The 15,933-nt window shown below is 32.9% G+C and overlaps 2 protein-coding genes across 10 annotated transcripts; both read left to right on the forward strand.

Moving 5' to 3' along the window:
- The first annotated feature begins 1,630 nt into the window (after positions 1–1,630).
- Positions 1,631–9,660, forward strand: LOC129320147 (diacylglycerol O-acyltransferase 1A-like). Of its 9 annotated transcripts, none has more exons than XM_054965366.1 (17): positions 1,635–1,843; positions 1,929–2,323; positions 2,755–2,835; positions 3,000–3,073; positions 3,188–3,263; positions 3,442–3,509; positions 4,220–4,355; positions 4,706–4,804; positions 5,543–5,644; positions 5,760–5,896; positions 6,547–6,628; positions 6,728–6,748; positions 7,476–7,538; positions 8,080–8,127; positions 8,628–8,690; positions 9,068–9,121; positions 9,228–9,660. In XM_054965366.1, the coding sequence occupies exons 1-17, from the start codon at positions 1,810–1,812 to the stop codon at positions 9,330–9,332; spliced, it is 1,638 nt and encodes a 545-aa protein (XP_054821341.1). In that variant the 5' UTR covers positions 1,635–1,809; the 3' UTR covers positions 9,333–9,660. The 9 variants fall into 9 exon arrangements, with proteins under 9 accessions (XP_054821351.1, XP_054821345.1, XP_054821350.1 ...); XM_054965367.1 differs by having other exon boundaries at positions 1,932–2,323; XM_054965373.1 differs by having other exon boundaries at positions 1,635–1,807.
- A 2,371-nt stretch (positions 9,661–12,031) lies between these two features.
- LOC129319861 (uncharacterized) lies at positions 12,032–12,884 on the forward strand. The gene has a single exon (XM_054964950.1). The coding sequence runs from the start codon at positions 12,202–12,204 to the stop codon at positions 12,574–12,576; it is 375 nt and encodes a 124-aa protein (XP_054820925.1). The 5' UTR covers positions 12,032–12,201; the 3' UTR covers positions 12,577–12,884.
- The last annotated feature ends 3,049 nt before the right edge of the window (positions 12,885–15,933 follow it).

The raw sequence follows: 15,933 nt of genomic DNA on the forward strand, positions 1-15,933 counted from the left end.
ACATCAAAAGCATTAATAGGAGCATTTTATTCTATTTTTTTGTTCAAAAACTTGTTAAAAAAACATTTTTGCAACTTCTGATACTCGAGACAAAGCTATTATCACATTATTTTGATGCTACTTCATTTCTAAGCACACATTGAAACACATACATCTTTTTCCCTCAATTTCCAACTCTAGTCTTTTATTAATTTCCCAAATTGAAGGTCTTGAACAACAACAATAATATTTTGTGTCCTTATAATTTTATCATATCTTATGATTGGTTTTTATATATATTTTTTAATGTTTCAAGATTCTTTATTTTTTTTTTCATATGTAACGTTAGTTCCTTTACTTTTAAATATTCTTAAGGGAGCGATGATATAGTACTAACAATGTTAAATTACTTGAAGTGTACTTAACAATGATAAATCTTGTGCTAAATGTTAAAATAATGATAGATGTCGAAAAAAAAAAACAAGAAGAAAGGGCAAAGATTTACATGACTTAAGCATCATATGTGGAACTTTCAAGCTATTTAATTTGTTTAAAAAAATTGATGAAGGTATTTGACATGTAAGAGTAAAAAGTTTAGCCCATAATGACGAGAAATCACTTTTTAACATTGACAAATGCTATTACCAAAATCATCTTAATTAAAAAGCATCGTCAACTTATTTCAATTTAAACATTCAGCATCTTCATTAATACAGTTAGTTATATGTTAGATAATTTAACACAAATAGAGCCATATCATCGTCTCTTGGGAAAAATTTAAAAGCAGGGGGCTAACATAGCATACGAAAAAAAAAAACTTGAAGCAATGAAAAATATATATTGGAACAAATAATAAAATATGATAAAATTACATGTTGTGTCTTTCCTAATAGCTTTTTAGAGGTGCTCAATTATTTTTTTTTTCCATTTATTATTTTACTAATATATTTTACATCCAAAAAGTGGATAGTTTTCTCAAGATGATTTCTTGACTAAAGAAAAAAAAAAGATTGGAATCTTGACTATTCTAATGCTAATCCATATCCCATATCTTGGCACTTTACTTTATAGTTATCATCAATTATTAAGTACGCCGAACTTGATTTCTTGTAAATAGGGGTTAGATGGTTATAGTATATTTTAATTTTTTTAATTTTATATAAAGTTTTAATTTAATTTCTTAATTTATAAATTATATTTTTAATACCATAACTCTTACACTGTTAGTTTCAAATGATTATTTTTTATACCAATTATTTTTATTTTAAAAAAATTAAACTTAATAATGAAAATTTAAAAATGTTTTCTTAATAGTTAAAAATTTAATGTATTTTTTTTTGGTAATAAAAATAACAGCTTTAAAATTAAATGATTAAATATATACAAATATTGAAATTTTAACTATTTTAATACTAATCCATATTTCATATCCCATAAAAAGTTGACACCTTACTTTAGGTATCCTCATTTATTAAGCACAATGAACTTTGTTAGATATGACATTTTATTGATAATTCTGTCAAAAATTTGATGCAAAAACTTGATGTCCAGCATTGAAGCCACGCAAAAATGAAGCGCGCCTGTTTGGTTACAGTTATGACAGTAACGGTCACGGCGGGTCACGTGTCAACTGTCAACGAAACGGTGAAACTTATCCCACTCCTCCGAACAGAATCTAAAACTCGCAATTGTCAAAAGCCCGACCAGGCCATGCTCCTTCGCTCATGATTACAGGAACATCTACAGTCTCTCTTCTCAACTCTTTCTAACTTCCAAAGCCTTTCTTTATTCATCAAGATCGCGATTCGCAACCTAACCTTCTATATATGTATGTATATATATTCTTTCCCTCCCTCCATTTTCAGTTAATAATCACACTTGCTTTTTTTTGTTGGTTCTGTGATGATTATGTTAATGAGGAATTAATAAACAAATTCTGCGGTTGGTAGTAGTAATGGTCGTTTGCTCTTCGCCGATGGTGAAATCGGAAGTGCATGAGAGTGAGGACGCCTCTGGTGGGGCCAAGAACGATTGGGACACCCTCCGCCGTTCTATTTTGCGCCGGAGGCCATCTGTCGGAGGCTTGTTTGACTATTCGTCGCTACAACGAGACATTCCTGAGGAAGATATGGTTAGAGATTCCAGCTCGAAGGATTTCGTCGCCACCGCCGCCAAGAGCGTTGAGGAAGATAAGGATCGCGTGAAGGCGGACAACGCGGCTGTTAATGCGAATCGAGAAAAAGCGGTGGACATCTCTGCGCTGAAATTCCTTTACCGTCCATCGGTTCCAGTTCATAGGACAGTGAAGGAAAGTCCGCTTAGCTCCGATAAAATCTTCCATCAGGTTGTGGCAGTTAATTCTCGCGCTGTTTGTTAGTTTAGAACTAATGGTTCAGGTTTAGTTGGTGGTCAACGGTTTAGTTGAGAGCACTTTTGATTGGCTTTAATGTTCTTTGACAAAGGAATCGCTTTCTTCTTTTCACTCCATCGAACTGTTATTCAACATGCAGTATTGACGGCGTAATGACGGACAATGTTGAACAGTTTTAACGCATGAATAGATTGCCAAAACTAGCTCCTATGCTTAACTAAAGTGATTATGTGATTGCTTTTGCTCAGAAGTCGATAATCTGATCAGTTTTTACATCAAGAGGGAAAAACCATGTTTTACAACCTACTGAATGAACCTAGTGTCCTATGACTCATCATTTGGGCTGATCTTTCTTGTTATATTACCAAAAAATAAATTTTATATTGCTTAATCATCGATTGCAGAGTCATGCGGGCCTTTTGAATCTCTGTATAGTAGTGCTTGTTGCGGTGAACAGCAGACTTATAATTGAGAATTTAATGAAGGTTTGACTCTTTCATTTGTTCCCGATATTCATACTGATGTATAATTGTGCGTTCACCTACGGAGCTTTTCCTTCACAGTTCAATGCAGTTAATTTTTTTCCGTCTAATTTCGCCCTTCTTTTCTTTCTTTCTTTCTTTTCTTCTTTTCTTTTCTTTTTTTGCAGTATGGTTTGTTGATCAAGTATGGCTTTTGGTTTAGCTCAAAATCATTGAGAGATTGGCCGCTCTTCATGTGTTGGTAATGATTTTGATGAATTCACTAAAAAATAAATATGCATTGAATAAATTGCCAAGAATTACTTCTTCAAATATTGTTTGCCATTATGTAACTAAAGTTGTGCTTCCTCTACAGTCTTACACTTGCAATATTTCCAATTGCTTCGTATTTGGTGGAAATTCTTGCACAACGAAAGCAAATATCTGAACCAGTAAGTCTGTGGACAAGTTAGCTTATGTTATGTCACAAAGGAAAAAGATATTGTGAAACCAAATGAATTCCTTTTTTGTCATATAACTTATTGCTTTTTCTGGATATGGTTAGTTGTAGTGTCATTTTTTCAATCAAAACATCTCATCCTAACTTTACTACATACATTTTGGTTGCAGGCTATTATCTCATTTCATATATTCATTACAACTGCTGCAGTCTTGTATCCAGTCTTAGTAATCCTCAGGTCCATATCATTATTTCATTTGAAGTTCAAAATTGATTCTAGAGCTTGAATTTAAACTTGCTCTTCATTTTCTCAGTGGAAGTGAGCTAAGTTGGTAAATTTCCTCTAATTAGGAAACTTTGGTCAATGTGAGCATTTTGGATGGATTATTGTTGTAGCATATGATAAGGGATACAGTCCTCTGATGAATTAATGTTTGAAACACATAAGGACAAGCCAACCCAAAAAATTGAAAACAATTAAGTTGCTTCCTTATCCATATTGGTGATTTGGTATATACAAGCAGCCTTGCCAATTTTTTTTTTTTTTGGACCGACAGCATGACCTGTTGAAACAAAATATGAAATCGTATCATCTGCCAAATGAGTTCATTTAACAGCCATGTGACATTTACTGATCCTTAAAGTATCATCTGCCAAATGAGTTCATTTAACAGCCGTGTGACATTTACTGATCCTTAAATAACTATGAGAACATTCAATTCCTTGCTTGCATACTGAAAATGATTACCAAATTAGTGGCTTCATTTGTGCCTGTTTTGATTTGCTTTATCTGGGATATGGTGAAGACGTCCATGTGATGATAAAAAAATTGTATTGAATTTAATCAGCTACAAAATTAAAAAGAAAACAAAACCCTACTTGACTAAGATGCTTGACCATATCAGTCATGTGGTTGTAGTATAATGATTTGTTGTTTTTCCCTCGCAGGTGTGATTCAGCAATTTTATCAGCTGTCACATTGATGTTATTTGCTTGCAATGTGTGGTTAAAACTGGTATCCTATGCGCATACAAACAGTGATTTAAGAGCACTGAGCAGATCAATTGAAAAGGTAGCATCAAAGGTCTGTTTGTATGTTTCTAGATAACCATTACAGAACGTTGTTTTCTGTAAAATGAAAAATATTAAAATTAAGATGAAAACATGTTTATCACATCCCATCAGTTTTTGCTACTGTTTTCCCTCCTTTATATCCAGCATGATTAAACCGTACTTTAGATTCCTGCACTACTAAGATATAATCACATGTCACAACACAATATTTGCGATGCATTTATAAGAAACACAACCAGCTTGCTTTCTCCAATATTCCTTTGGTATTTCTGGGTGCCTACACATTAGAATAATCTCTTCTTTTTTGTGAGTGATGGATAACTGTATTTCCCCTTATCCAAAATGTTCCCTTTGCTATAGGGAGAGGAATCACCCAATAATTTGAAAATGGAGTATTCTTATACCGTAAGCTTCAAGAGCTTGGTTTACTTCATGGTTGCTCCTACATTGTGTTACCAGGTATTGGCATTTCTAAATGATCTATATATATATATATATATATTTGTATATGTATATGTGGCACAAAAATTTTGTCCATATTTTACATTTGACTTTGACTTCACTTGTGGATATTTGCTTCCATCGTTATCTCACAGAATGGATGGATGGCACTACCATGAAGATATTTTTACACCTATATCTTTGGCTTCAAATTTGCATAGGAAGTTCTGGCATCACTTTTTATGTACCACATCATTTGCACCACATATGTAGATAAGTGCATGCTGACTGTGATATTGCTATATCATCTTAGTAATTACTGTAATTTTATCACTTGCTTGTACCATGTACCTTAGGTAAAAATTTTCATGTGGATTAATTTGATCAGTTATCACTGACTACAGTTCCACAAAAGGGGCTCTGTCCCCACCCCCTCCCTCTCCCCTCACTAACATGTAAACCAATTTTACCATTTCTGATGCTTTTTGAAAATACTGAGCTTGTTTTTTGTTTTTTTTTTCTTTGTCCTTTGAAAAAATTCACAGGTTACACATACTTCAATTTGCTCTTGATACTTACTTTTCATTAATGAATTTTTGCTGTTGACTTCATTCTGCATTTATCTACACCCAATGCAACTGCACATAAATTTCATTTGTCAATTATTTTTGTTATGGGGGTAATCGTCCTGATGTTATTCTCACTCACACATACATTCTACTCTGTTATCTCCAATGCAATGGTTTGCTGTTATAGCCAAGCTATCCTCGCACACCTTCCATACGAAAGAGATGGGTGTTTCGCCAAGTTGTTAAACTGATAATATTCACCGGAGTCATGGGGTTTATAGTAGAACAAGTAAGCAGTAATTGTTCATAAGTTTGGCATACTATCACGCATCCTTTTTTTCTCTAGTTTCTTTTATGTAATTCTAAAAATATTCTGACATTGGTTTGGTGATATAATTCTGCAGTATATTAATCCAATTGTTCAGAATTCTCAACATCCTTTAAAGGGAAACCTTCTATATGCCATCGAGAGAGTTCTGAAGCTTTCTGTTCCAAATTTATATGTGTGGCTCTGCATGTTCTACTGCTTTTTTCACCTTTGGTATGTATTCCATTTTTGTTGTAGTCTAGATGTATGTTAGTACTACCTCATGCAATTTAACATGCTGTCTTCTTTCCCCCATATTTTGAAGGATTTTAGTTTATAGTAAAATGTTCAGATTTTGAAGAAGATGCACTAGAAATCATGGAACCTTCACTTCTTTGCTCTAGCAATTCTCACATGACTATTTTAAGTGTTTGCAACTTATTGATCCATTAAGCTTTCTCAGAAATTTTAAATGATACGCACCTTTCCGCTCAGCCATCCGAATAACCACTGCATTGATGGTAAAATCTAAGATTTTTTGCATGTTGATACTATGTTGTCTGAAGTACATGCTCCTTAACATGTGTCTTTGTGGAATCTATTTGCTGCACCACCCGTGTTTTCTTTAATTGGTTCTCGGAGGGATGGTAGAGGTTTATTGTGTCAATGAGTTTGTATGTTATTTCCATGTGAATATTTTATCCTCCTGCGACTTGTAAAACTTGTTTCTCCTCTTTTTCGTTTCTTATTTAATTACAAAGGTCTGTTTTTTTTTCTTTTTGTGCACACATGCACTTAAGTACTTGTCTTTTTTTTTTTTATGTCAATGTTATTAGCATTTATTTTGGAGACATTTTATGCTTGCAAGCAATGTTGCAATGCAGGTTAAATATTCTCGCAGAGCTTCTTCGATTTGGTGATCGTGAATTCTACAAAGATTGGTGGAATGCCCAAACTGTTGAAGAAGTAGGTTATTTGTCATAAAATATTGATGTTATGTTCATTCTAGAAAGGAAATGACATGTTTGTTTTTGTTGATTGAATTTGTGCTGCTGCTGTCATCAGTATTGGAGAATGTGGAATATGGTAGGTTTCTATGTCTGTAAATATTTGATAATTTTAAAGACTTAGATAGTGGCTATGTATTTTATGGTTGATTTGTTTCCTTATTTTCCTTGCATGTTGAGTCTAAATCCAGCTAATATGAGTTGAACTAGTCTACTTTGATCTTGAAAATTTTGTTTGTAAGTACTTTTATGTCATTTAAATTCTTGTAAATTTTGAGAAATTGAGTCTCGCATCTAGTCTCATAAAAATTTGTGAGTAAACGAAGATTTTGGTTTTAAACACAATCTCAATTGTAACCCTTAATTCCTTTTTGTTTATTAACATAAAAGAAAGATTATCTTGCATTAAAACTTGGGGTAAATATTGATCAGTTTTAATTTCCCACAAAAGGGACTAGGGTAAACGATATAAAAGAACAACTTAATTAATCCATTACTGTAAACAACACCTTATCCATCTATTTAACTTATATTTACATGCATGTTATTCAATGAGCAAATCATTCAACTCATACTTCCAGTTTTGGTTAAAGTGAGATTGCAAGCTGATTGCCATGCCAATAGGATCAACGGTTGGCTACTTTATTGAAGGCTCTGTAAACATAGAAATGAAGAGAAGTTACATCTTCGAACCTTCTACTGCTTAATGAGTGGTTCTAAAACCATGATAGTAGATATCAGCAGTTATTTTTTGGCACTGTTCTAATCCAGTACTATGTAACTGTGGGAATTCTTTCTGACCACAGCCTGTGCACACATGGATGGTCCGGCATCTATATTTTCCATGCTTAAGGCATGGCATACCCAAGGTGATCTGTTCTTTTTCAGCTTACAGTCTGAACTTATATTTCAAATATGTTTTCATTTGTCTGAAAAGCTTTTCATTTATAGTCACTCTATGTTCACCATCTCATTTTGCCTTGCCCTATTTATTTTGATTATTATCGAATTGAAATGGGGGTTGGTGTGTGGGTGTGTGTGTGTGAAGCATGATATGATATGTCTTTTGATGGACTGATTGTATTTGTGATATGTTTGAAGAATTAAAGTATGGATAACGTTCTCTAATCGTATTGAATAAGATAATGTTTACTGTTTAATCCAAACAGAAAAATATGCAGATTCGAATGTATTTTCTACATATTTCAACATGGGAGAGCAGCTGAATTAATTTGTTTTCTTCATGTTCTACAACCTTCTAGTTTTTCTTCCCGCTTTTTTTCCTAGCATATCCGTTATTAATGGAGTTGTTTCTCATTGGCTGATGTTTGGGTCTTGCATTGTTAATGGATGTGTTGCTTTTATGATTTCTAAGCATATAGTAATAGGCATGTAATCCATGTTGTTCAGGGTGTTGCTGTTCTGATTTCATTTTTTGTATCTGCTGTGTTCCATGAGGTATGCGACTCATCTTTCTCTTCCTCTTTTGACCTTATGTTCTAAAGGCTATTCTACTTGTCTGCATGATGCGTTGTTAAGAGTTGGGGAGAGTGCCAATGTCTTCAATTATCACATTATCCTACTTTCTAATTTCAATTTCTTTATTTTCTGCTGTATTTGGCTGGATAATTGGAGACGCTAAGTAGAGAAGGTATTTGGAGAGAGACGAAATCAAATTAAGAAAGAAAGAAAGGAGGGATGGTCATTTCATGTTGTGGGAGTGATAGGAAGGAAAACTCATTTTTTAATATGATGGTAACTAATAAATAGCCATTTGTTTGATATCACTGCAAACTTATTATGAAGTATAGTTCCCCTTGCTCCCAAATGAAGTATATACTTATTATGACGTATAGCTCCCCTTGCTCCCAAATGAAGTAAATATGCAGGTATTATTCCCTTGTTTATTTATAAAGACACCTGATCAATTCAGCTCATGACTTCTTCATCTGGTGCAGCTCTGCATTGCCGTTCCCTGCCACATATTCAAGTTGTGGGCTTTTATTGGAATCATGTTCCAGGTAAAGAGGCCTCTGCCCCCCCCCCTCCCACACCACACCCAAAGGAAAAAAATCTTTTCTTGAAAGAAAAGGATGAAGTCATTTTAATTTTTTTGTTCTTCCATGACCAAAAGAAAAGAAGGTTTGTTCTCTTTAGGGAGAATTATGTTTAGATTCTCCACGGCACAATTCAATAAAACAAGGTGACAACTATTTTGCTATGCTAACTTATCCATGGACTTTGTGATATTTAATTGTGTTGTGAGGGGCTTAGGTGTAATTCTCTCTCTTTTTTTGTGTTGAATCTTTGCTAGATTATTTGTTTTTACTGGTAATGGTGCCATCTTTATTTTAGTTTCGCTCGCTTGACACTAGTATTTGTATTTTTCGTTTTTTAGGTTCCTTTGGTCTTGATCACCAATTACCTGCAAAATAAGTTTACAAACTCTATGGTGCGTCTCTGACACCTATTTAATCATTCTGGTCCATCAATATTACAAGCACACATGTCCGTAACTCAACTTGATTCATTGCTATCGTTTTTTTTTTTTTTGGCAGGTTGGAAATATGGTTTTCTGGTTCATATTCAGTATTCTTGGTCAACCAATGTGTGTACTATTATACTACCATGACCTGATGAACAGGAATAAGGGAATTGACTAAGCTAGCATTCCATGCACGTGAATGATGAGCTTTTCACTTCCATAGAGTGAAATTGTAGACCTCTGGCCCTCCTTTTATCTTTTGGCAATATATTTACTCTGGGCTCCATGTAATTTGAAGCTTCTTTGCGGTAATCTCATCTTTTGATCTCCGCAGCGTTTCTTCTGAACTCAGCTTGATCTGCCAATTTTGCCTATAAATGCACTTAGGCAAATTTGAAGGTAATGGAAAGAACTAAAGTGGCTGTGCAAGTGGTATTCATTCACCACTAACGGTGAAGTTGTAAATTCCTTAACTTCAGTATCTTCGTTTTGTTATGATTGCCAAATTCTCCTGATAAATAATAAATAACGGCGACATGTTACAAGAAACATTGCCCAAAGACTAGATAATGAAAGATTTGCAATATCTTTTACTAATGAGAGTCTTGGGGTGGACCAGTCACCATTAAAAACAGCTTTAAAAGCCACCACCTCAGTCATTAACGATGAGATTGTCTTGTCAACGGTAGGTAGTTGAAACATTACCTTTCTCACTTGGAAAAGGTCTCTGAGTTAAGCCCATAGTTGATGCGTTTGTGTGCGTGGGTATGCGGGTGTCTTTCTTTCTTATTAAAAAGGGCTAGGTTAAGGGTAATGTCGAAGGACCATTAATGACGAGAAGGCAAAGTTTTGGGGAATGGGGGGATTGATTTGGAAAAAAAAAATAGAAAATGGACTTTCTATGTTCTAAAACCGAAGTCACTAACTTTTCCTACTCCTAGCGCCAGAAGGATAAGGATTACGGGTGCATGTTTAAATTCATTTTTATAAAGATTCAAATCTTAAAATATTATTTTTTTTTTTTTGAGAAATCAAGCTTTGAAATTGAACACTGATAAACTTTAAACTTTGAAATTACTTGTTTAAGGTGCCTTTTTAGACTTTTTTTGGCTTTATCCTTCAAAAATGAATATTTTTAATTTTTAAGTTGAATTTAAATTTTATAATATATATTTATACTTTGAAATTAGAATTATTATTATTTATTTTTAATTTTTAAATATTATAATTTATATTTAAAAATATGAAATATTATAATTAAAAGTTTTAATTTTTTTAAATGGAAAAAAGTAATAAATAATAAAAACTGACTTACGGATTTAACTCTAAACCTTTTAAATAAAAGTTGGGTTTTAAAAAATAATTAATTTTAAGGTAATTAAGTTTATGACTTGAACTTATAAGAGTTTAGCCTTGCCCCTCCTGTAGAGTTTCAACATGTTGAAAACCTTTATCAATGTTTTTTGTCCTTTCGTATTCTAATTTTAATTATTGTAAACCAACATCAAATGGAAAAAATCGTCTTTCATGGCCGATTGAATTTTGTTATTCTAATTCCGCGTTCTTGCTTACCATCTCGTGGAGCACACCTTACGAGGTGCTAATTGCAAAACCAGGCTGCTGTTGCGTTTTGCATTTATAGAGACTGGATTTGGTGACAACCTTCCTTGTTTGACAATGTGATTGAGGTTTTTTTAACTACTTTTTTATTTTAAAATGAATTTTTTAAAAAAATATAGTTATCCAATAATTTAATTCAGTTATATTTTTATTTAAAAATTATTAGTTTAAATACTTATTTTTGTATAAAAATTTAAATAGAAGATATTTTTGTTAGAGTTAAAGACTGTATTTATCTTTAAGTTACTTTTGAAGGAGTATTGAGTATTATATACTATAATATAATGTGGTGTAAAGTAATCCATTCATGAACTAAAAAATATATTCTTTTCGTTTAAAAATGTAAGATATTTTTTAAGAAGTTGAATATTTAAAAATGTAAAGTATTTTTAATCTTTTAAGGTGTAATCATTATCTTTTTTTAAAAGTACTCTCATTGTTGAATAAATTTTTATTTATTATAGGGTATTTAATGAGAATAAATATGAAAAGATAAGTTAGTTTAAAAATAAATAATTATTTTATTAAAAAGCAATGTTTTATTAAAAATATTTTATATTTTTTAATAAAAGAAGTAGCAATTATACCCTTCCGTTCATTTGCCTTGAGCATACGTCTACTCAAATATTTGAAATCCACGTTGATTTAGCAATCTCAATAATCTTAGCTGTCTTCGTTGCCCAATTTAATACTAGTAGGGAGGGATAACATTCAAAAAATTAACAACCATGTAATTATTTTATAATATGTAATATTAAAAAAATTATATACTTGACTTTATATATTTAAAGTACTTGTTTTTTATTAAATTAAAATAAATATATTTTTTATAAATTATTTATTGTAACATAAATCCTTATCATTAAAATTATCAATATATGAAAAATATATTTTTTATTTAATTATATAAAAAGATATTAAGTAAATAATGCTAATTACATCAGTCTTGTCACTTAAGATTAAATAAAATGTTAAAATTTGGTCCCAATAGTTAGCTTAGGAGAGCAGCAGTAAATAAGTGAATATGGGAGTAGATATGAAATTATAAACTAAATATGACTAGTTTATAATATGAGAGTAGATACTTTTAATATTATATTTTTTGATGAACTAATTATAAAAATTGTATAATTTTAAATATGATTAAATTTTAATTTTTTATACAGTTTTACTGTGACCTTATAATTTAAAAAAAAATTATAAACTAGACGACAAGACGAAATGCTATTCTCTATGTGAGGAACATGGACCGACGCAAAACCGAAAGAAAGCGCCCTTCTGAAAGTCAAAACTGAATAAATTTTTCTTCGCTGAAAATTAATTCATACCAAACAAAGCGAAGTAGAAGCTGCTTTCGCAGAACCCCATTCGGACAAAGTAGAATCTTGACCCTCTAGGCCGGAGGGTTTTGAATTCTGGGCGTCTCCATGGAAAATTTCAGATCCAAATCGTACGCTGATGGGAGGTATCAAATTGAGAGCTACACCGGCACCGGAACTGCTTCCACCGGCGGCTTCCATGGCATGCAAGATCTCCGTTGCTACAGTGCTTCATACTCATCCTCTGTTCCTCCTTCAACCACCCAAAACCAGATTGGGGTCAACGATGTGAAGTTCAAGAAGGGCAAGTCCACTAATAGTTCCTCTTCCAAAAACTGGAGCATCAGTGATCCAGAGTTGCAGAGGAAGAAGAGGGTTGCTAGTTACAAGGTTTATACTGTTGAAGGTAAACTTAAAGGGTCTTTCAGGAAGAGCTTCAAGTGGCTCAAGGACAGGTACACTAGAGTTGTGTATGGATGGTAGTGATTGCTAGTTCTGAGGATCTCAGGTTGGTGTTTTGATCTTTGAAAAGGACCATAATCCCTCAATTGGCTGTCTTATTATATATTTGTTTATCTGCTGATCACAGTTTATTTCCGAGTCTGCAAGTATAAATATTTAATGTAATGTGGTTGATAAATTGTCAAGTGTTCACCATGGATTCTATTAAGAGGGTAATCATCTTGTTTACTCCCGGAAGGATTGGCATGGCTGTCTGTGATGGTATTTTGTGAAGGCCAATTTCCTGTTACATTAACTTCTCAATTTCAATTTAATGCATTATCAATAAATCTGTCTATATATATATATAATAGATCTGTTCTGCATTATTCACAAGTCATAAACCGTGTATCTCATTCCTTAGACTTGATGTATTGCTTAGAGAAATGAGGTCTAATTGTTTTATTGAAACAATGCATTCATTGTTACCCATAGATGCCGATCATGTAACTAAACTGTAACCAATGTGACTCAAGATGAATGCATACCTTGGTACTTGTAATCCTCCTATTAAGGTCTTCTATGGCATTTTTACTTTTCTGCACAAAAATGTTGTGGCTGGAAAATAAAGATATTACCATTGTAGATGACATGTTTTCTGGAGGTTCAGGGGACTTTTGCTGGAAAAGAAGTCTCTACTGAAAAACAAAAGAGTAATTGGACTTACTATTGCATTTTTGGTTAGTGAATTTGAAAGTGGTTTAATATTGTGGAGGCTATCATTACAGTTTTCACAATTGCTATTTATCCTTAACAAATAGTTTCAGGTTTAGTATGTGCATCCCTTAAACTTGCCTGTTCTCAGTAACAAACTTGCCAGCAAAATTTTGGACTTTCGTATGTCAGCCATCTAGTGTTGACCAAGGCACAAGCTAACAGATAAATTTCACTGTCCATAGAACAATGATTGATCATAGGATAATTGCTCTTGGCTAAAGGATTTTGCAGTGGCAAGTGCTCATTTGTGCGTAATAGAATTATCTTGAGCTTGTTTCGATGCGTGTGTTTATGAGGTCAAGAAGATCTTCAATTTTTGTGATGGACACCTAAGGGGTTAGGAGCCCTTTTATTTTTGCATATTGCAACCATTATCCTAGGCCTTCCCAACCCGAGTCGAAAGGATTTAATGAGACCCAGACTAATCTTGACTGAATACTTGTGAGATCTTCATATAGCAAGCTCTCCTATATTTTAATATGGCTTCATTCTCAAAACTTGAACTTGAGACCTTTGGTTAAATTGATGTAACTCCTTTATCAATTGAACCAAGTGTGGAGTGGTGGGGTTAGGCTTTCCTCAAAAACCTTCGAAGCAGGAGAATCAATTCGCTTAAATATTTCATGAGGTAGCTCATATCACTAAATGTCAGTAGGACTAAGCATCCAACATAGCCTTAGTCTCCATCAGTTGGCCATCCTTAGAGTTTGGCAGCCCCACTATATGACACGTCTCTGCTTGCTCACATGCTGATCCAAGTCCTCCATTGATCTATTTAAACCCTCTACATGCAATCTTCTTCGAAAACAGTCAACCATCAACTCTGATACCAATTAACGCATCATGAAAAACTCTCCCTAGAAAGCTATATATTAAGTTGGAAAAACCAACCCACTCAAGTATAAACATAACGTAGCCATACTACTCAATGTGTCTCTGAAGATTTACCTTGGTTTCTATCAATTTGTCCCTGCAAAACAAGTGTAAATGTTATCAGCTGAATATTATTATCCAGACAATTTTCCAGATAACATTATCAGCTGCATTTCCTTCCATTATTTGTGCCTATTTTACATTTCTTCGATCTTTTCATTGGAAATATGCTTTATTTCTCTCGTGTTCACAATTGCAACATTTATAGATAACAATTCTGAAAGTAGTTTATAAACCTGTAGTAACTGATCACTTATTTAGGAAGAAACATGCATGTTGATGGAAATTTATACTAATACATCTCATATAGCACATTATCAAAGAATGACAACGTATCTACAAAGTCCTGTTTAATTCTTGTAACAAATCGAACTCATTGAGGTGACAACCCTTTTTCTAGGTTCTTTATAACTTTCATACTCTGTGAATGTACAAGTTTTAAATTCCTGTGCAGCTATCTGCGTTTCATTGATTTAGTTATGAGAAAAGTATTGCTTCATTTGTCACTGGAACAAGAGAGGAAGATTCATGAAGTGACAGTTTGGAAAGTATAGGTTCCTTTGTTATTCTTTGTGGTGCAATGAATTTTAGAAAAGCTGGTGAAGTTTTTTTTGTCCAAAAAACAAAAAAAGCTGGTGAAGTTTGAAACAATACCTTGACAGATGCCATTAGGAGGAAGAATGGAGAATCATTGTAATTTTTTTCCGGACATTTAATTTGCATCAAACATAGTCACATTCAAAACATGCGTATACTAGCTGATAACGTTGTACCTGAAAATTTGCACTTCTGATCTCACTCGACATTGCTTGGAAAGTTGGAATACCCAGAAATCTCAAATATGGAAGTCGTTATAAAAATTTGTAATTCCCGCAAGAAGTGGCCATAAATACCTGAGCTCTATAGCGAGCAAAATTATTCTTAATTTACCTCAAATTCTCTCAGCTTCTTGGCTTTATTTGTATGGGCAATATGAGTTTAGATTCAAATTTTTTCAGCACTCAGAAACACAAGCATGAAGCAACTATACTGGTAATGGCGTCTGACGAAGGACGGAGACTGTAACCAATGGATACTTAACTCAACTAGGAAGAGAGATATACCAATTTATTTAGAAGTTTTAAGTTTGATTTTTAGAAATGGCATCATCTATGGGGATTAACTAAATTGCAAGCAAATACTAATAAAATTGATCCAATTGATAAGAAATTGGTCTATAATTTGTAAGGTGGTGGATTCAAATCTTCTTGATGATATGAGAGTTTTGTTAGAAGTGGTTTGTAAATATTTCTTAAGTATTTTTTAAATTTGAAAACATGCATTGGTCTTAACAAGTCCTTGAAACTCAATTTATTTAAAGTTTTATGTCACCATAAAAATGTTACGAGTAAATATCTGAGATGAATTTATCCCATCACTAGTTTTTTTTTTTAATGAAAAAAAAATCAAGCAGTTAATTTAAAGAACATTTTATAATGGGAATCTTTAGACTATGAAAAGTTGCCTTCAAAGATGATCCTTTGCTACAGTTTGAAAAGTATAGTTTCCTTTGTTATTCTTTGTGGTGCAATGAATTTTAGAATAACCTAAAGCCGGTGAGGTTTGAAGAAATACCTTGACAGATGCTATCTGGAGGAAGAATGAAGAATCATTGTAATTTTTTCTGGACATTTAATTTGCATCAAGCAT

This window comes from Prosopis cineraria, unplaced genomic scaffold (assembly GCF_029017545.1).
Source record: "Prosopis cineraria cultivar Desert tree isolate PC_DT_omini unplaced genomic scaffold, ASM2901754v1 PC9, whole genome shotgun sequence".
Taxonomy (NCBI): domain Eukaryota; kingdom Viridiplantae; phylum Streptophyta; class Magnoliopsida; order Fabales; family Fabaceae; genus Prosopis; species Prosopis cineraria.

Coding starts and splice junctions, on each gene's coding strand:
- LOC129320147 (XM_054965366.1), top strand. CDS start 1,810: ATGTATATATATTCTTTCCCTCCCTCCATTTTCA. Junction 3,510..4,219: donor CCAGTCTTAGTAATCCTCAG/GTCCATATCATT, acceptor TTTCCCTCGCAG/GTGTGATTCAGCAATTTTAT. Junction 4,805..5,542: donor CTCCTACATTGTGTTACCAG/GTATTGGCATTT, acceptor TTGCTGTTATAG/CCAAGCTATCCTCGCACACC.
- LOC129319861 (XM_054964950.1), top strand. CDS start 12,202: ATGGAAAATTTCAGATCCAAATCGTACGCTGATGGGAGGTATCAAATT.